Here is a 21316-nt window from a genome sequence, read left to right as displayed (position 1 = left end):
GGAGAGAACGAGAATGTAGAATGAGAGAGAGAGTTAAGAATGAGAGAGGGGAAGCAATTATGATATTCTCATTAATGCCTCTTACTCCAACCAGCTGAGAATATATAGTACTCAGTGGTGGGGAACTGCTACAGCAGATTCCCTCCTCCATGCGGTTATAACCGCTTCTCATCCTATTCTAATTTCCCCCCACGTGGGGAATCTTCCAGCTAATATAACTAAGGCAATTACAGCAAGGAAATTAACAGAATTACAGCAAGGAAATTAACAGAATTACAACAAGTAAGCAAAAATAAACCAAGATTCGTAGCTACAGATTGTATCCGTCCTAGGTCCCTTTCCGTGACAATTCCCCCCTCCTTAGAGCTTTCTTGTTCTCAAGAAATGTTGAGGAGACTGGCAGCTCTGGGAAACCGAGTGAGCAAGCTAGGCAGATATTCCCAAGTCTCGCTTCCTGCTGCACCCCCCTGCCATTTCACCAATACTTGAATGAGCGAACCCCTTGATTGTGAATTACTCGCCTATCCAAAATAGCTTCCGATTCTTCCAAGCTATCCTCTCCCTCAGAGAGAGTGGGCATCGTGGGATCCACTTGCCCAGTCCCTACTGCTGCCTTTAACTGGGAGACATGGAAAATTAGGTGGATTCGAGTTCTCTCTAGAAGTTGTAGTCGATAGGCCACCTTTCTTATCCTTTCCAATATGGGAAAAGACCCAAAATATCTAGGGGCAAGCTTTGAGACCCGCCTTTTAGTGATAGCCTTTAGGTGGTGCCTCCTTAACCTCAAGTAGACTTTCTCCCCGACCTCAAATTCCCTATCACTTCTCTTCTTATCTGCAGCTTGCTTCATCCTGTTTTGAGCTGTAGCCAGTTCTTGTTTGAGCTGCCGCAACACCTCCCTTCTCTGCTGCAAATACTCTTCCACTGAGGTCGCGGTGGAATGTTCTCCTGAAGCTGGTAGTAAGGGAGGCTTATTGAAAGTAAAGTAAGATCGCTACGGGGCAAGCAACATAGTTAAAAAAAAATTGAACCTTACCCCGATCCCGGCGATTGGATCAACATCGAAATCAAACAATCACATACATAATAAAGTAAATCTAACCTTTAGATTTTCGAGTCGTTTGCAGATTCGAACCGTCCAAGTGTCCGACCTCTAACTTGTGATACGCGGCGCGCGTCCGTTGGCGAGTAGAGCGGAATAGGAGTGCTAGCTCCTTCTCCTAACAAGGCTTATGAATGGACGGGAAAATAATCGATTTTCAACTCTTGAAAACCAACAAAATAAAAGGCTTAATTTGGGCATCCCATAAAGGGCTATTTATAGAGAAGCAACCTCCTAGGGTTTCCCAAACCCTAATGGACATGGATTGGGCTAGCCCATTAATCCTAGCCCAATTAGAAATTAAAATGGCTCAAATCCATTTATAAAATATTTGGCCCAAATCTAATTCAAGCCCAAACATTTAATATTTAATATTTGACCCAAATATAATATTTGACTCAAATTTAATTTAGCCCAAATATTTAATTTAATTTAATATTTGGCCCAAATACTTTATTTAGCCCAAGTATTAAATTAAGGCCAAATTATTAAATTAGAAACTTCTTTCTAATTTAATCAATTGTTATTTTAGGAAATTCTTTCCTTTATGATGACCTCTCGTCATATCGACGTCATTACGTCTGTTTGTTCTTTTCTCGTGAGAACCTACGACGACACAACTTCTTGCCGAAGTGTCCCACTTAACCATACGTCCACTTTCCTGATTTAAGCCAGGGACTGTGTCTATTGCGTATGAATCATTAGGCTCCCGAATATGTTGGCAATGTGTCGGTACAAACACATAAGACAAGATTGGCCTCTAGCAAGGCATCATGCCTACCCAATTATTCAGAAGGATTCATAATCCGCAAATAACCTTTCACGAGTATGGTTACTGTGTAATTCGATTTTTTCGTCATTGTATCCTATGTGATCTCAAGTTGGCAATGTGTTGCTTGATTATGATCACATAAGTCTTTCTTCGGTCATCCGGATATCTTCACTTAATAGAAAGTGAATCAATAACTCCTTATTGATCTCTTTCACTATGGCCATAGATTTAAGGTGAATATTCACCGAAGGCGCCTTAGATACATCATCCTTATCAAGGGATAGACGAGTCCCATCTTGGTTACGCACCCATCTCCATAAGCTTCACGATATGCCCAACGATTGCCCACGTGCAGCCTTTATCTAGGCCCATCGAAACGATGTCAAAGCATATTAGTCTTCTTATGAGATGACCGTGACAACCTCAGGTCCAAGGATTAGTTACACTCATCTCGTATGAGAATTCCATCAACATATAATCAAAATGGATTCTCATGGCGAGTCATGTCCAGTGACACGTTCTCCAACATTGGTCATCTATGTACTTGTCTAAGCATCCCTATGCCTATGGGTGTGAGGCCCCCATTGCTATCACATAGCAAAAACATAGCACATACAAGTCTTACCGCAATTGTCAATGTCCATTCTTGACATTGCTACGACTTGGGACATTTAATGATGTCGAGAAACTGTGATGCATCATCTCACATCTTTATAGATTAATCACAGTATATATCATATGGACTTCTATCTAGTTTCATCCGATCATTACATTAATAACAAGAAACTAATAGAACGACTTCTTGTAGAATTAAATAACTCTTTATTCAATATAAAATATGTTTACAAATGTCAGTGTACAATTTGCCCAATCTGATTGGGTTTAGAGCACCTACACTAACACTTATAACTGAAGAGAGCCTCGAAAGGAGACACTTTTAGGGAAGAGTGTTGGCTGGAATTGTACCACCATTGGGCTAAAGACAACCACCTGTGCCAACTCTTGGGCTGCAAGATGCAGATGCACCTCAAATAATTCTCCAAACCTTGGTTGATCCGTTCAGTGTTGCCATCCGTCTGAGGATGGTAGGCTGAAGACATGTTCAGCTTAACACCCAATGCCTTCATAAGTTCTTTCCATAGGGCGCTTGTAAAAACCTTGTCTCGGTCGGAGATAATAGTAGTCGGAACCCCATGCAAGGCTGACACTTGATCCATGAAAATTCTGGTCACTTCTTGGGCTGTATAAGGGTGGGCCAATCCTATAAAATGAGCAAATTTCGTGAATCGATCAACCACCACCATGATACTATCTTTCCCCTCAGACCCAGGCAAGCCTTCAACGAAATCCATAGAGATGCTAGACCAAGCTTGCTCGGGCACCGACAGTGGCTGTAGCAGCCCCAGATAGGCCACATTCTTAGCCTTACACCTCCTACAAATGTCACAACCCAACACAAACCTTTTTACCTCAGCTCTTAACCTGGGCTAATGGAAGAGTTTTTTCACCTGGAGGTAAGTATTTTGGATGCTCGAGTACCCTCCCAAAGGAGATTCATGTAATGACTACAGGATTTTCTTCTTGAGATCTTCTTTATTCCCAATGACAATCCTGCCCTGATGCCTTAACATTCCATCCACCAGCGTATATCCTTCAACTCCCTCTGATCCTATGGCCAACTTTTCCAGCAACTTCTTCACTGTTGTATCCCCCTCATAGCTCTCGATCACTTGTTGACACCATTCTGGGATAAAAGTAGTTATAGCTACCACACTCCCCTCCTCATGACACCTTGATAATGTATCAGCGACTACATTTTCTTTCCCTTTCCGGTATTGTATCAAGTAATCCAATCCCACCAACTTGGCCATGCCCTTCCTTTGCAACTGTGTTTGTAGTTTTTGTTGTAGTAAAAACTTCAAACTCTCATGATCCGTTCTAATCGTGAACCTCCCCGCTTCCAAGTAGTGCCTCCATTTGTCAACAGCCATTAGCACCGCAATAACTCCTTCTCATATATACTCAGCCCCACATGTTGCGGGCCCAAAGCTTGGCTCAAGAACGCCAAGGGCCTCCCTTCCTGCACCAAGGCTTCCCCTACACCCGTTCCACACACGTCAGTCTCCAAGACAAAGGGCTTGCTAAAATCAGGTAGCCCCAGCACCAGCACTCTGCTCATGGCCCTCTTAAGCTCCTCAAAAGCCCTCTCTGCCTCCGGTCCCCAGCTGAAATTTCCCTTTTTAAGCAGTTCGGTTAGTGGTTTGCTGATAATCCCATAATTTTTAACAAACCGCCGGTAATACCCAGTTTGGCCAAGGAATCCCCTCAAACCTCTCACGGACTGAGGCCTTGGCCAGGACACCATTGCCTCCACCTTCTTTGGATTTGTACTAACCCCCCCTCCTTTGGATATAATGTGCCCTAAATACTCCACTGCCCTTAACCAAATGCACACTTAGATTTTTTAATGAAAAGCTGGTTAGACTTGAGGATTCCCAAGGTGATTTTGAGGTGAATTAGGTGCTGGCTAAGGGAAGGGCTGTAAACTAGTATGTCGTCAAAGAACACAAGAATAAATTTCCGAAGATAAGGTTCAAATATCCGGTTCATTAGGGACTAAAAGGTGGCCGGGGCGTTGGTAAGCCCAAATGGCATTACCAAGAACTCAAAGTGTTCGTGATGGGTTCTGAAGGTTGTTTTATGTACATCGTCCGGTCTCATCCTAATTTGGTGATACCCCGAACGCAAATCAAGCTTTGAAAAGATTTTGGCATGGTGAAGTTCATCTAAGAGGTCTTCCACCAAGGGTATAGGGAACTTATCTTTAATGGTTATGGCATTAAGTTGGCAATAGTCCACACAAAATCGCCATGACCCAACTTTCTTTTTGACTAATAGGACGGGTGAAGCAAAGGGGTTTTGGCTGGGTCTGATAAGGGACTATTGAAGCATTTCTCTAACCATTTTCTCTATTTCAGTTTTTTGGAGATGTGGGTACCGATAGGATCTTACATTAATGGGTTCAGTATTCGGCTTTAGGTGAATGGTATGGTCATATGGTCTGGCAGGAGGTAGGGAATTAGGTTCCATGCACAGGTCCTCATAATCTGCCTACAATTCATTAATGCAATCTAAGTGATTTACCTGGCCAGAGGACTCCCCAATTGAGCTGACCGTTAGGTAGGCCTTCCCCTGCCCTCCTAGAACTTCCTCCGAAGTTATGATGGAGAATAGATTGGCCAGCTGACTCCATTTCCCCTTGAGCACCTTCTGTAACTTCCTTACTGTCATCATTTTGCATGCTCCGATTTCCTTGCCTCCTGCCAGTATCATTCTCCTTCCCTCCTTTTCAAATGACACCTCCATTCGATTAAAGTCAAAACTGATCGAGCTTACTCCCTTCATCTAATCCACCCCCAGCACCACGTCACATCCCCCCAGTTGTAACAATCTGAGGTCTGCTTCGAAGGGTTCGCCCTGCATCTCCCAACGAAATCCGTTGCACGCTGATATACTCATCAATTGCTGGCCATTGGCCACAGTCACACTCAGAGGAGGTGTCCCAGTGAGCTGACACCCCAACTTACCTGTGCCTTCATTAATTAAGACCATTAGGCCTTTCCCCCTAACTCGACCTTCTACCTTCATTATTTTACTGTTAGGTACCCCCTTCAATGCATGGATGGATATCTCCCCATTATCCTCTTTGGCCTCCTCCTCCTCTTCTTCCTCCGTTACCGCTTGTTTTGGCTCCTCATTACCTTCTAGCAACAGTATCTGCCTTTTGCACTGATGGCCTACATGATATTTTTGTCCACACCGGAAGCACAATCCCGCCAGCCTTCTCTGCTCCCTTAGTTGTTCTCCAAAAGAAGTTGGGTTGGGGCCTGGCATCCCTCTCACCCCACTACTTCCTCTCATCTGATCCCGGTTGGAGTGTCTTCCAGTAGCATTAGATGGCCCTCCTACCATACCCCTAGTTTGCTGTCTTTGCTTTCTCATTAAGGCTTCCACCACCATCTCCTGCAGCCTAGCGTTTTCGGAGGCTTGCTCAACTGATCGGGGTCTCAACACCTTCACCATTGGTCTGAGCTCATCATTAAGGCCACTTAAATAACTTGACACAAAATAAGCCTCCGAGTGGTGAGGGTTGTGTTGGATCATGAAAGATCTCAATTCCTCAAAGCGCTTTTGGTAGCTCTCCACACTTCCAGTTTGCCTCAGTTTGTTAAACTCCTCTACAACATCCTCCATACTTCTTTCCCCGAACCTCTTGCATACCTTCTCCGAGAATTCCCCCCAAGTGTAGATCCTACCCTGCCGAAGGCTTCCTTGATACCAGGCATCCACCACTTCATTGAAATGCGCCGTAGCTAGGGGTACTCTCTGCCCTTCAGGGATGCCATACCACTCAAACATCCTTTCGCACTTCCTTAGCCACCACCGAGGATTAATTCCCTCGAAGGTGGGAATATCCATCCGAGGCATCGGAAATCCTGCGTGAGGATTAACAGGCCTGTCCCGGGCCCTGTCCATCAATCCCGCCAGCTCCTCTTCTGGGTCCGCTCCAATCTCCGAGGTTTCACATTCCCCGTTAGTTTTATTCCTCTATAGGATTGGTTCTGTGTGCTCTCAAAGTGGAAAGTCAGGAGACAACCTGACTGGGTTCTGGGGGCAAACATAACCATGAACTGTTGCATTTGAGCACTCAATTCATCTCGCACTCCGGCAATGGACCCTTCCAGCCTCCGCTCCATTCCATCCATGGAGTTCTCCACTCGTCTGTCCAACGCCATGATAGCCTCATGGCTATGGGTAGCTCCTAACTCCAGCTAGTCGATCCGATTTTGACAATCGGTCATGGCCGAGTTGGTGTGCTATAGTTGTGATTCCAGGTTCTTCATACGAGTCCTTCTGCCATTACCGACTTCCTTCTTGGTTGTCCAAGGAAAGGTGGCTTTGATACCAAATTGTCACGGCACACCCGTGAGGACCATTGCTCCTAGCTCAGATTGAATTAGGAGAGGGGTTCGACTAACACAAAACGGAACAGAGCAAGGGAGGGAGAGAACGAGAATGTAGAATGAGAGAGAGAGAGTTAAGAATGAGAGAGGGGAAGCAATTCTGATATTCTCATTAATGCCTCTCACTCCAACTAGCTGAGAATATATAGCACTCAGCGGTGGGGAACTGCTACAGCAGATTCCCTCATCCATGCAGTTATAACTACTTCTTGTCCTATTCTAATTTCCCCCCACGTTGGGAATCTTCTAGCTAATATAACTAAGGCAATTACAGCAAGGAAATTAACAGAATTACAACAAAGTAAGCAAAAATAAACCAAGATTCGTAGCTACAGATTGTATCCGTTCTAGGTCCCTTTCCGTGACACATGTTATCTCATTAATCGGATACCTTTCTTTGTCTTATAGCATGAGGTCCCTCACGCTATCATTTTCCCTGCTCAGAGTCTTTATCTCCTTCCACTTCGTGTTTTTGGGTACACTTGTTTTATTCATGACATGACCCCTAGTCGTCCCAAACTTTTAGGCAAGACTGTTAAGTGCATTTCCCTGGTTACTCACGACTTCAGAAAGGCTATCAGTGTTACTCTCCTGATCACCAGTGTTATTTAATCTCTGCTGATGTTACCTTTTTTGAGGCATTTCCCTTCTTTCTTTCCTCCCCCTATCGGGAGTCGTCTAGTTTCTAAGATTTTTCCCACTCCTTACCTTTGTTTTCTTTCCTTCGATACTGCTCCTATTGTCCCTGAACGTCCCATTCAGGTTTATCATCGCCTTTCACATCCTCCTACGACTGCTGATGAAGAACCTGATAACTCACCTCGTGCTCCGACATCTTCACTTGCCTCGAACCAGCCAGTTGCTTTTGAGCCAGATGTTGACCCTTCTCTTGAACCCATTACCACTCGAAAAGGTATACGCTCTACTTGCAACCACATACACCTTCCTTAGCTATCATCACTTAGCTTCCCCTTATTATGCTTTTGTGTCTACTTTATCCTCTATTACTATTCCTAAAACTACCAGTGAAGCACTTTTAGATCTAGGGTGGCGCCAAGCTATGGTTTTTGAGATTGATGCTCTACATTCTAATGGCACTTGGGAATTGGTTTCTCTTCCTCTTGGTAAATCTACTGTTGGTTGTCGCTAGGTCTATACTGTGAAGGTTGGTCTTGATGGGAAGATTGATCGCCTTAAGGTATACCTGGTTGCCAAAGGCTACACTCAAATTTTTGGATTGGATTATGGTGACACTTTTTCTTCGGTAGCTAAGATTACCTCCGTGCGCTTGTTTTTATCCATTGTTGCAATGAATCATTGGCCTTTCTATTAGTTGAATATTAAGAATGTTTTTCTTCATGGTGATCTCCAAGAGGAAGTTTATAAGGAGCAACCGCCTGGCTTTGTTGCTCAGAGAGAGTCTGGATCAGTATGCAAACTTCACTGCTCTCTTTATGGCCCGAAACAATCTCTGCAAGCTTGGTTTGGATGATTTAGTATAGTTATTCAGGAATTTGGTATGATTTGTAGTGAGGCTGACCACTCTCTTTTTTATCGCCACTCATCCAATGGTCAATGCATTTATTTAGTGGTTTATGTGGATGATATTGTCATCACTGGAAATGATCAAGATAGTATCCTTCAACTGAAGACACATCTCTACAACCGTTTTCAAACTAAAGATTTGGGTAAATTAAAATATTTTCTTGGCATTGAAGTGGCCCAGTCCACAAGAGACATAGTTATTTTGCAAAGGAAATATGCCCTAGACATTCTTGAGGAGGCTAGCATGCTTGACTGTAGACTGGTTGATACTCCCATGGACCCGAATATCAAGCTCTTACCAGGATAGGGGGAGCTATTATCTGACCCTTGTAGATATCGCTGACTTGTCAGAAAGCTAAACTACCTCACTATCACTTGGCCAGACATCTCTTTTGTAGTCAGTGTAGTTAGTCAGTTTTTGCAGTCTCCATGTGATAGTCATTGGGATGTTGCCATTTGCATTCTTAGATATATAAAAGGTGCACCAAATCAGGGATTGTTATTTGAAGATAAGGGTCATACCCAGGTGATTGGGTATTCTGATGTCAATTGGGTAGGATCTCCTTCAGATATACACTCTACTTTCGGGTACTGTGTTCTAATTGGTGGCAACTTGGTATCTTGAAAGAGTAAGAAGCATGATATGGTTGCTAGGTCTAGTGCAGAAGCAGAGTACCATGCTATGGTCTTGGTAACATGTGAACTTATATGATTGAAACAATTGCTTCAAGAATTAAAATATGGTAAGGTGACACAAATGAAATTAATCTGCCATAATCAAGCTGCCTTGCATATAGCCTCAAATCCAGTTTTTCATGAGAAGACCAAACACATAGAAATTGATTGTCACTTTATCTAAAAAAAGATTCTATCTGGATATATTGCCACAAGTTTTGTTAATTCAGCCGATCAACTGACAGACATCTTCACTAAGTCTCTTCGGGGTCCTCGTATTAGTTTCATTTGTAACAAGCTTGGTGCATATGACCTATATGCTCTAGCTTGAGAGGAAGTGTTGGATTAGTTGTCGATTGGCTATTAGACTTGCTATGATTAGTAGACAACTAGGCCTTAATTTTAGGAGTAATTTTAGTCTTAATTATTGTACATTCATACTATAAATCTTAATAGAATGAGGCTAGACCTCACTAAGTTCTCTTATTCAACAGAGGTAATACTTCCCGAATCACTCATCATCTGATAATGGAGAAGAAAGGTGCAGATAGGGTCAGAAAGATAGAGAGATAGAAAGGGCACAGAAGGCAAGGTCGATTATCGGCAAGTTGCAGAAGTATATACTAGGCCTCAATTGTTCAGTCACCGCCAAATTGCCCTTGCTGTGGGTTTAGTGCTCACTTGGCTGAAGATTGTTCATTCTTGCTATTGGAAGAAATACACCAAAGAAGAATTGATAAGGAAGAACATCCAGAAGAACAGGCTCCTAAAATCAACATTGATGAATTGGGTGACATAAAAGAAGATTGTGATCAAGAAATCACACGGGCAGTAGAATAAAAAGAAAGTGAGATTAGTAGCCATGAAGAGGCTCAACATGAGATGTCAATAGAAATAGTTATAGCACTTGAGGAAGTTACCCCAGATGATCAAAAAGAAGCTGCCTATCAGGTGATTATCTTATCCTTGAGGAAGTCTCAAAACTTTTTCTCCTTTGCCATTTCCTCGGCCTTCAATTGATGCTGTGTCACAATTCTGTCATCCCAAGCCAACTGAATTCCCATTACCATTACCTTTCTGTTTTGCACGCTAATGTAAATTGGACATGATTTTATGTAAACTGAATATTTTTGCCAGGGATGAACGGATTCACTATTAGCCTATATTGGAATTCCTAACAAGACATCGCTACTGTTTAGCTTATCCTACTATAGGCAAGTTAATGTTGATGACAGCATGTGGTCTCTAATGACAGGGATATATCACAGGTGGCCCCAGAAAGCAGTCTAAGATCTACAAAACTTGAGGACATATTTTTTCTCCTACCTAGGGATAGTGATAGGGATATTTTATTTTGATTTTGATTTTAAAATAAGATTTAGATTAGATTTTATTTTGTTCTCTTTTGATTTATCATAGTTGTTTAGATTATAGAATTGTATTTGATTTAGGGATTAGATAGGGTTAAATTTGATTTTGCTTAGATGTTATCTTTTAGATAGATTACCTTTGAATTGCTTATAATTAGTCAACGTAATGTAACCTTTTTTCCAGAATTGATGACTGAATATTATTGATTTTCTTCCCTTGAAAATTCCTCTTTCTCTCTCGGTTCTCCTCTCCCTCCTCCTCCTTCTCAAGCTGCTTCTTCTTCATATTCTCTTCTTTTTCTTCTCTGTTTTCTGTTATTTTCCCCACTGTTCTGCATTACTAGATTATAGAATTGTATTTGATTTAGAGATTAGATAGGGTTAAATTTGATTTTGCTTAGATGTTATCTTTTAGATAGATTACCTTTGAATTGCTTATAAATGGTCAAAATAATGTAACCTTTTTTCCAGAATTGATGACTGAATATTATTGATTTTCTTCCCTTGAAAATTCTTCTTTCTCTCTCGGTTCTCCTCTCCCTCCTCCTCCTTCTCAAGCTGCGTCTTCTTCATATTCTCTTCTTTTTCTTCTCTTTTTTCTGCTATTTTCCCCAGTGTTCTGCATTACTACTGGTTCTATATTTTGTTGCTTGAATTGAATTTTATGTTTCTTCTTCTTCTTCTTCTTCTTCTTCTTCTTCTTCTTCTTCTTCTTCTAGAATGGGTAACTTGTTTCTTATCTTTTCCAGTCAGACTCTAGGAAGCTGCAACACAATCTAACAAGCCTCTACTTTCTCTTACAAATGCACAACTAGAATCTTTAATACTTGCGTAAATGAAAAGCCTCTTCGTTAGGCTGATCTTGTACACAATCTGTAATAAACAAAAATGACAAAAAAAAAATCAACTTAAATGGGTTTGGCAACAATTCCCTGGAAAAGTTGCTTCTGATCTGTTTTGTGTTCCTTTATTGCTTCTTGATTTCACTTTGATGAGGTATTCTTGTTATTGCTAGAGAGTGTGTGAATTGTAAGTTGTTGTTTAGCTTAGACTTCTCTTTCTACTTTTTGGGGCTTTTTTGTCTCCTCTTCCCAACTCTGCAGCTCACTAACAACTCTGAACTAAAATAGCAGGACAGGGGTTCTTCTGTAGATTTTTTGGGAAGACAAAATATGGCCGTTAGGTCCCTACAGTTAACAAACAATAGACTTTAGGATCAACTTAGCCAGCCCCTTAGCTCAGCTATTCACAGAGGCAGTTGACTGTTGGGTTGACTAATGTGGCAAATAAATAAGCAAGGATAGAGACCTGGAAGTTTGACCATCGATTCTCATAGTTGACTTTTGGATTAATTGGGAAAGTTATACTGTGTATAATGTGTAATGGCGTGCATACCTGGGAGGTCAACTTTTGAGGACAATAATCAATTTTCCTTGGCTATCTTTTTGGGAAGTCAACTGACAAAATGACTTGCAGTGTCATTAGCCTATGTACCTGGAAGATCAACTGTTGGATCCTACAGTTCATTTTGAGGTCGACTATGGAGGACAGTGATGAACTTTGACTGTTTTTGGACAGTTTATTATGAACCTTCAACTCCAACATGTGTTAAGAACTCTCCCAGAAGATTGATTGCTCTTCTTGAATTTGTGATTCTGGTTCTAGATAAAAGCCAGCTTCACTCAGTCGTCATTTCAACAGTCGACTTTCAGTGTCAACTATTGCTTCTAGAAAGTGGTTACTTGCATACACTCAATATGTTATTGTGATAAGTTTGCCTTGAGTCAGTTCCTAAAAGAATAGTGAAGGCAATTGTAATAATTGGCTAATGTTTAGATAAGCGGTTTTAGTTTTGTTCCAACTGTAATTTAGTTAAGTTTGGGGGTTAAACTGGTAATATCTAATTCCAATAATTATATTGGCATGTCTACCCTCTTAGTCTATAAATAAGGGGGCAAGGGGGTAGCCGAAGAGAATTCATTTTTCTGTGCAAGTATTGCTTCTGTTTCGTTCTGAGAGGAAAGGCTAGAGAGAAGAGATGGTCCTTTGTAATCTTGGTGAGCGATTGAGGGTGTACTCGGGTATTGGTGTATTGATCTGTTTTCAATAAAGTAAGGCTGTTCTCAGGAGGATTCTAAGGCTGAAATTGCGATCAACCTTTAAAATGAAAGAATTAGGAGAAGCTAGGAAAATATTAGGCATAGAAATAAGGAGAAATAGGCAGCATGGAGAGCTTTCTTTATCCCAAAAGGCATACCTTAGTAAGCCGATTAAGAAGTTTAATATGCTGGATGCAAAGGAGGTTTCAGTTCCCTTTGCATAGAACTTTAAATTCTCCCATGAGCAATCCCCAAGTAGTGAAGCAAACATGAAAGAAATGAGTAAGATTCCTTAGTCAAATGCTGTGGGCAGCCTAATGTACAACATGGTCTGTACAAGATCGGATTTGGCCCATGCTATGAGTGTATCTAGCAGATTTATGGCCAATCTAGGTAAGCCTCATTGGGATGCTGTGAAATGGACATTTAGGTATGTAAAAGGAACATTGGATATGGCCTTAGTTTATGGTGGAGCAAAACTAAAAGAACCTTGCATTTTAGGGTATTCAAATGTTGATTATGCAGTAGACCTCAATAGGAGGAGATCCTCATCCGGATATGTATTTCAGCTATGGAATTCTACCATTAGTTGGATGATTAACCTGTAGCTCGTGGTGGCTTTATCCACCATTGGGGCTGAATAAGCAATCAAGGAAGGTCTTTGGTTAAAAGGTATTGTGGGTGATCTCTTAGGAAGAAATGTTAAGGTTGAGTTAAGGTGTGATAGCCAAAGTGCAATTCACTTGGCTAAGAATCAATCCCACCATGAAAGAACCAAATATATTAATGTTAGGTATCATTTCATTAGGGAGATCCTTAAGAAGGAGAAAGTAGACCTAATTAAAGTTGTTGGAGAAAATAATGTAACTGATATATTTACCAAACCAGTTCCTTTATCCAAATTACAACATTGTTTGAATATATTGAATGTTTGTTGTGTGAAGTGACCAAGTTCAACATGCAGTCCCAGAGGAGAGCAGGATCAGCTTTGGCAGATGGATTGAACTCAAGGCAAATGGTGGGGTATTGTGATAAGTTTTCCTCGAGTTAATTCCTAAAATGTAACGGCCTGCCTCTCGGAGCCCCCGCTAGTATAGAGGATCTGTGAGAGTCATTATTTGGATAATACAAAGCTATTCTCACCAAGCATCTAACAAGAGAAACTATGCCACATGACATTTCATAAACACCTTTACATAACCGAGCACATGAATACTCGGGTTAAGACCCTGTGCAACTACATTCATCATAAAACAACCTGCGACCATATAACACGTGTCGCTTTCAAAAACATAAAGGAGTTATCCTGACAAACAAAAACTACACCCAGGACCCTGTGTTCGGGAAAGCTCTGCACATGCTATCATGACTTGACGATCTGGACCCAAACCCCACCGAATGTACTTGCCAACATAGGCGATTCCCTTACCTGGATTGATGTTAAAACAAAGGGTGAGTCGCGAGACTTAACAAGCATAAAAAGGAAAAGCAATAGGTTAAAGATAGAACTTCCCCTACACCACATGTGTTTCATGTCAATGCAACAACACATCATGCCATGTTCAATGCGTGCGTTAGCTCTAAATGCATAACATTAAGTAAACTGCACATAGAAGGTCCTTGGGGCTCACATAAGATGCACACATTGGCGCCCAAGTCCCACATACAAACCTGTTAACAGCCCAATATAGGCTATCATATCATCATATATCTGTTGTTAGCTTTCATAATACATAAACATGACATATGGCTGCTGTGGGTTTCATCCCCAAAGTCTTAACGCATCTCCTTCACTCATGTTAATCACTCTTGCTTACCATGCAATGTAGCATATATGAAATGTAATGGCTCCTGTAGCATAAACATGATGACAAGGCCTCCATAAACCAAACATCAGACCATGCTACGCCCACATAGGAACTCACACAGGCAGAATGCGCTAAATGCATATGCTCATCTAATATACTCAAGTCTGCGCTCAGCCGGCCAACCGGGTTATGCTAATGCTCACACTTCCCAGCACACACAAAGCATGTCCCTCAATGAATGCAACCCAATCCCCATGTGTCAAAACAATATCGTGATATGCACAAAGTCAAGGTGGGTATCCGGCAGTACCAGCTCTTCTGGCCCGTTTATAGCTTATCGTAACAGTTTATAACTGACGCCCATACATCTAGCCATCGACTGCCCTGACTCACGGTCGACAGTCAATAGCTTTGTACCCCATACCCTTAAACATACATAACAAATTTCAAGCCCCTAGTTACGACAACTTACACCGGAGGGTTCCCATAACCACAATTGACTTTGTAAGAACCTAGTCCCACCCAGGTTTGGCATCATTCCCAATGAAGTGGGGCGATACAAAGCCCTGTGTCGGTTAGAAAGAAGTGTTGCTCAAACCATAAAATGGTTGCCATGCGTAGTTTCATCAATAATGGGTGGAGCTAAATCACGGCAAGGGAGAGAATAAAATATGGAAAACCATAGGGACTTGCGTAGGGATTAAAGAACATGAGAAGAGGGTTAAGAGTTTTCCTTTAAACGGTCGATTCTTGTCTTTTCTGCACTTCCGCTGGCTATTTTAAACACCGAATAACCCCAAAATTTCCTGGTTTCTCTTCTAATTTCCCTTTTTTCCTTCACTTTTCTTCCAATCTCATTGCTACGTGTGCCCTTCCTTTTCTTTCCAAATTTTCTTCTTTCTTTCCTCTTTGTTTTGGCACCAAAATGGCTAAATTTGGCCTTAAATAGCACAAAACAGAGCTGCCTTGGCTAGTAAGGTGAACGGGCGGCCTACGACATTCCACGTGGCGCTTTGCATAGCTGCCGCGCGGCTCCCCCCTTGCCCCTAATATGATGTTGTTTCGAGGCTCTTTGTGCTAGAAAAATTCTAGCAAATTCTTCTGCCCGCATGCGGAATCAAACCCGCTCCTCCACCTCGGCCTTGCTTGCTCGCGACTGCCCGTGCCAGCTGCTCCCTCAACCTATATACACCTCCAATTAATTTTAAAGAGACCCGTGGCCCCTTTTTGGAAATTACACCAGCACCCCAGAACTTCCGAAAACAAACACTCGTGCCCCCACACTCCACTTATCATTTATTTCACTTGCACTCCACACATTTAGAAATTAATTAATTAATTTATTCCTTTATTATTTTCACTATTATTATTTCCCTTAAACCCCAAATATTCAATAATCACCTCAAGTATCGGAATTAGCAATTATTATTCATCTCCAAGATTCCGGGATGTTACATAAAAGATCAGTGAAGGCAATTGTAATAATCGACTAATGTTTAGATATGCGGTTTTGATTTTGTTCCAATTGTAATTTAGTTAAGTTTGGGGATTAAACCAGTAATATCTAATTCTGGTAATTATATTGGGATGTCCGACCTCTTAGTTTATGAATAAGGGGGCAAGGGGTTAGCCGAGAGACATAATTCATTTTTCTGTGCGAGTATTGCTTTTGTTTTGTTCTAAGAGGAAAGGCTAGAGAGAAGAGATAGTCCATTGTAATCTTGGTGAGCGAGTGAGGGTATACTCGGGTATTGTTCTGAGAGGAAAGGCTAGAGAGAAGAGATAGTCCTTTGTAATCTTGGTGAGCGAGTGAGGGTGTACTCGGGTATTGGTGTACTGATCTGTTTTCAATAAAGTAAGGTTGTTCTCGGGAGGATTTTGAGGCTGGATGTAGGGTTGTCCTAAGGGACAATCTGAACGAAGATAAACCGGTGTTCAATTCTGTGCTTTGATTTCTTGTTCCTATTTTTGATTCAATTTATCATTCTGTTGTTTAGTTTCTGTTCTTTCTTTATTAACAATCCGTGAGGGTGTATGCGGTTGAGAGAGGCAATAATTCATCTAAAGATTCAATTCTAAATAACCCTAGGTTAGGAGTTATGATCACTTGTTTGTCACTTATTAAATCGAAGCATAAATTTGGGTCCAAAATGCCCAACCTATGAAAGTTGGCTGGATGCCTTTCTCTTTGAATTGCTACTGCTGGTCAGGAGTCACAACACATTGCATTTGGCTTAAGCTTAATTTATTTTATCTTCTGAATTGGCTGCATTGCTTAAATATAAATCGCTACTTTTAATATCTAGCTTGGAAAAATGACCTAGTGTTTTTATGTGTTTTATAGATCTCCTATGATAATGGAGTGGTTGAAGTTGTAAGTTTGAAGACTGAAAACTGGAAGACTATAAGCATCGACTCCCTACCAGAAAAGGTAAATAGAAGCATGTATATTGCCTGCTTGCTTGAACAAGCCCACAACAACGCTGCCCCCCCCCCCCCCCCCCCCCCCTCTCCCAACACACACACACACAAAGCCCTGGCATCCAATGCTTTTGTCATGACAGAACCAATATATTGAATCTTAAGGGCATCGTTCATGAGGCTCCACACAATATGAAAAATTCCTATCTATGTTTTTCCAATCCAAAAATGACAGATCAATTAAATGAGATGCTTATTTTCCATTTTAAAATAAGCTGTTCCCTTAAATCTCACTCATTTTGAGAATTTTTCCAGCCGTTTTCCACTATAATCCATCATATCTGATGTAATAGGAGCGAATGTGTTCTCTTTGGGTATAAGGATATTTTTCTGCTAGTAAAATGAGAAATTGTTGAAGATGATACTAAGGGGATAATAAAGTACAATGCTCTCCAATGCAGTGGTACAATTTCATGTCACAAGAGAACTAAGACCGGCAACTTACTACCTCTCCTGGACACTTCTTATGAGGGGAAGTCTTATGCACTGGGAGTGACCTTTCTTTTCACCATAGTTTCTGCCTAGAAGATTATAATATTGTATCAATTTCCATTTAATGTAATTATCAGCTTTGAATCAAATTAACATCCATGGTTTGCCCCCAAAAGTCCAATTCTAAATCTTGCATACAAATTTGACCTTACATGATTTATGTGGATCTGTTTCCTCTTGATACAGGAACCAAACAGCTCCAATTCAGAGCATTGGTAAGTTGTTACATCTCTCACAGAAATGTTGGGAATGATAAAGAAGCTTAGCTTATGATAATGCTGAACAAACTTTTGCGGAAGATTTCTTTTTGGTTTTGGATATATCCTAGGGTGATTTAATGGTGAGTGTTATAGATTCCCTGAATTTTGACACATCCTCAAACTGCTTTTAGTTTTCCCTTCTTGTTTTGAATTTCCAATTTAGAGCTACTTAGGCCATTAATTATGTTTAGGTTCATAGAAAGTACAATTTGTATCTTGTGAGTTTTTACATTTAGTATGCTGCCTAGTCTTGAATATCAATGCATTAGGTGTAACATGGATGCTTAATGAACATGACTCATAAGTTGTTATTTTATTGAGAAAGGAATAAATGAAGCCTACCAATTATTTTTATATGCAGTTTGCGTACTATGTTGTCATATTTACATATTGATCCAATTGGTGAGGTTGCAAATGTTGATCTCACTGTTTTAATTCATATGGTTTGAGCAATTTATTAACATTACATGGAAGAAAGAAAAAAAAAAAAATTAACAGCTGAAAACTGTGTTTTGACCTGTCCCACATAAGAAGTAAACTAGTGTGATATGAATAGTGTTTTAGTGAATTTGTAATTAAGCGAGTAAATTGGGTTGATTCAAAATTTGACTTGAAAAATGAAATTGTGCGTAACTATTCTGCCCTAATTATGTTTCTACTATTTAGTGAAATTTAGACGTGGTCTTCTTGAAAATAGGAGCGGCCTCATTTGGTCCCCCCCCCCCACCCCCTAAAAAAAAAAAAAAAAAGAGAGAGAGAGAGAGAGAAAGAAGGAAAAGAAGAGAAAATAATTTGGACCTCATTCCTTTGGTTCATGAAGTCACTAAACATTCACTTGGACAAGTGATACTTCAGGTTGGTGATCCTTAAAATTTTTCCTGTAGTTGTAGAATGCAATAATTTCCTGGAGATACAATTGAAAGCTGAATTCTATCAATTAGCTTGAATAGATTATTGGAAGTTTTGGCTTTAGCTATCTGCTGGCTTAGCAAGTATCCATAACTTCTGACAGTTCAACCTTCACTTGGTAATTGCCATGGTTTGACGTAACCCTGAAACTTTTGTTTTCTTTTTTAAATTATTTGTCTGTATAAATATTTCTTTTTGTTTTATCAGATCTAGATTTATTCAAACATTTCAAATAAGCTAATTTGTAATTTTATTTTTCTGATCTTTCCATGCATTTATCAGCCTTTTATGATTCAACTTGAACTCGTAATTGGCTTGTTGCAGTGATTATGTTCGTGATCAATCCAAAATGGTTGATCCATCTCCAGATGGTGTTTCTCAGCAAGGACAATTTTCAAATAAGAGAAAGGGAAACATCTTAAAGAAAGGGATTCCTTTGGCTGGTAAGAAAATCACATAAAAGGAATTTTATGTTGTCTTGTGTATCAAAAGAAAAAAAAAACGAAACTTTATATTTCTTGCCTTCGGTGTCAATCAAGAAGAAATGATCTCATATCATGTTAAAAACTTTTTCTTGGCTAACATGAATATTATATCTTAGCTTGAGCCTCTTTTTCTTGGGTTAAATATTATTATGCTAAGGTGATGCTTGTGAGAAGCATTAGTAATATGTGGAATTTTCAAGCTCACACAAGTTTGAGTGACTTGGTGAACAAATCAACTAACTGTTTTGTCACATGCTAGATGTAGCTATTGTAATTTTGGTTTTTATTTTTTATTAGGGCTATTTGTTTTGTAGCTAGAGGCAATTAGAATTTGGAGTGTACTACACATGGGTGCATGGTGTGGCTGTGAGGCTATATACTAAGCCACAACTGTAGGAAGGGGCATGTTGAATAAGGAATTGGTATTCTATGTCTCTCTCTCTCTCTCTCTGTTATCTTCTCTCCCTTGTCTCAAATATTTTGCCTCTTCTTGTTGTTTCTCTCCCTCCAAATTCTTCTCTTAATCTTCCCAATTCCCTTTCATACCCTAGCTCAACCTTTTTTTGTTTTTTCTTGTAAGTGAGACTCATAAAAAGGTGACTATGTCTCTCCGCATTCATCTTGCAAAGGAAACATCTATTCGGAAAAGACAAAAAAAGTTTAATACGGTCAAGTGTAGAAAGACGCTCCCGAATCGCTAACCACAAAATAAAAGAATAACCTGGAATACACTCCGACAACCACACGAGCTTATGTCAATGAACCCGGGGACGTTGTTCCTAGAAGTCTTTAAGCGTAGCCCTAACCAAAAAAACACTGTTCACAGCCGAGAGCCAAAAATTCTAGGCACGACGCTGAACGCGGGGAAGGCGAGGAAGGTAATTCCTAATAAGATCGTAAGTCGGATAGGGGAAAAGGTCAGGCCAATTTCCAAGAGCCATCCTCAATGAAATCAGAGACTTGGCTAAGGTATGGATGCCTAATTGCCGAGGCAATTGGCAAGAGAAACAATTAATAAGCACACCCAAAGGGTGCCATTGATCATGCCAAGGGAACACGCTACAACCGTCCCCAATTTTCCACCCCACTCTAGATCGCACAACTCCCCCGAGGAAGAGCAACTTCCTCCAGTACTATAGACAGGCGTATGGCACTTTAAGGAGCCAGAAGCACGCCCCCTTAACTCGATAGGTATGCACCCACTTCACCCAGAACGACTCCCCATTACTTGAGAGCAAGTGCCAAATTAGCTTGGCCATAAGGGCTTGATTCCTGACAGAGAGGCTTGAAAAAAAAGTATCTACCATGATTAGGTGAGTAGCTCTAGCTCTTTTTAACTCTTTTGAAGGCGAGAGTAGCCCATATACACACATTTGATTGAGTGAGGAGACAATTTGTCATGACCAAGCAAGAGAAGATGGACAAAACAAGTTTATCCAAAGACATGAAGGGGGATAGGATAGATGGGATCACAAGGGAAAAGTAAAGTATGTGGAATGACTCCATTCAAAATACAGGATGGCATATGATTAATTAAATAACTAGAGATGAGAGTAGTCACATCCTAGGAGGAAATGGAACATGCATGTGAAGAAGAAGTGTCCAAGCAGTCTTAATGAGATGACAATTTTTACATTCTATCACCCTATTTTGTTGCAAGGTATAAGGGCAAGAGAACTGATGAACAATACCTCGAGATGAGATTAAATTCTGAAATGTAGTAGAACAATATTCCTTAGCATTATCACTTCAAAGAATCCAAATTGCATGACCAAATTGAGTACAAATTTCATTACGGAATGAAGTGAACTAACATTGCAATTCGGTACAATATTTCATTAAGTAAAACCAAGTACAACAGGAATGACTATCAAGGAATGTAACAAAATAGAATAAACCCTGTCTAGACTTGACTCTACTAAGGCCCCAAATGTTGGAGTGTAGAAAGATCAAAAGGAGGATCAGCTCGTTTATTAAGATGACTCAAATAATTATGGACATGTTTTCCTAACTGACAAGACTTGCATTCTCAAAAGCAGTTCTAATTGTTTAGTGACAATTCTATAATTTCTGGATGCAGGAAAGGAAAATAAGGGACATAAAGTTTCTATAGACACATCAGCATCAGAAGTCATCAATACGAATGAGGAATCTGTAAGAATGACCTATTTCTCTTTGCATCCTCTTTAATTTCCTTTTACTCTTTATGTAAAGCGGGGCTTTGGAACTTTCTTGCCATCATCAGAAAAGTTGCCTACATTCTATCATTTTATTTTATACCTTCAATGGAGTAT

The 21316-nt window shown here is 40.5% G+C and overlaps 2 protein-coding genes across 8 annotated transcripts in view; one reads left to right on the top strand and one right to left on the bottom strand.

The window, feature by feature from the left end:
* LOC127799509 (sister chromatid cohesion protein PDS5 homolog B) overlaps positions 1 to 21316 on the top strand; it is a 137556-nt gene that overhangs the window by 115631 nt on the left and 609 nt on the right. For 5 of the 7 annotated variants that reach the window (XM_052333597.1, XM_052333595.1, XM_052333594.1 and 2 more), the window contains 4 exons: positions 16740 to 16826; positions 17555 to 17583; positions 18862 to 18980; positions 21103 to 21176. In XM_052333597.1, coding sequence (XP_052189557.1) covers positions 16740 to 16826; positions 17555 to 17583; positions 18862 to 18980; positions 21103 to 21176 — 309 coding nt within the window. Of the gene's footprint in view, positions 1 to 16739; positions 16827 to 17554; positions 17709 to 18861; positions 18981 to 21102; positions 21177 to 21316 lie in introns of those variants that run through there. The other 2 variants (XR_008022644.1, XM_052333598.1) reach the window with 2 other exon arrangements.
* LOC127799510 (two-component response regulator ORR9-like) overlaps positions 13768 to 21316 on the bottom strand; it is a 49290-nt gene continuing 41741 nt past the window's right edge. Inside the window, exon 6 of the mRNA XM_052333603.1 lies at positions 13768 to 14016. The gene's annotated coding sequence lies outside the window, so the exon portion shown is untranslated. The remainder of the gene's footprint in view (positions 14017 to 21316) is intronic.

Source organism: Diospyros lotus, chromosome 4 (assembly GCF_014633365.1).
Source record: "Diospyros lotus cultivar Yz01 chromosome 4, ASM1463336v1, whole genome shotgun sequence".
Lineage (NCBI taxonomy): Eukaryota > Viridiplantae > Streptophyta > Magnoliopsida > Ericales > Ebenaceae > Diospyros > Diospyros lotus.
Note: the sequence above shows the minus strand (reverse complement) of the source record. Positions and strands in the feature narration are given on the sequence as shown.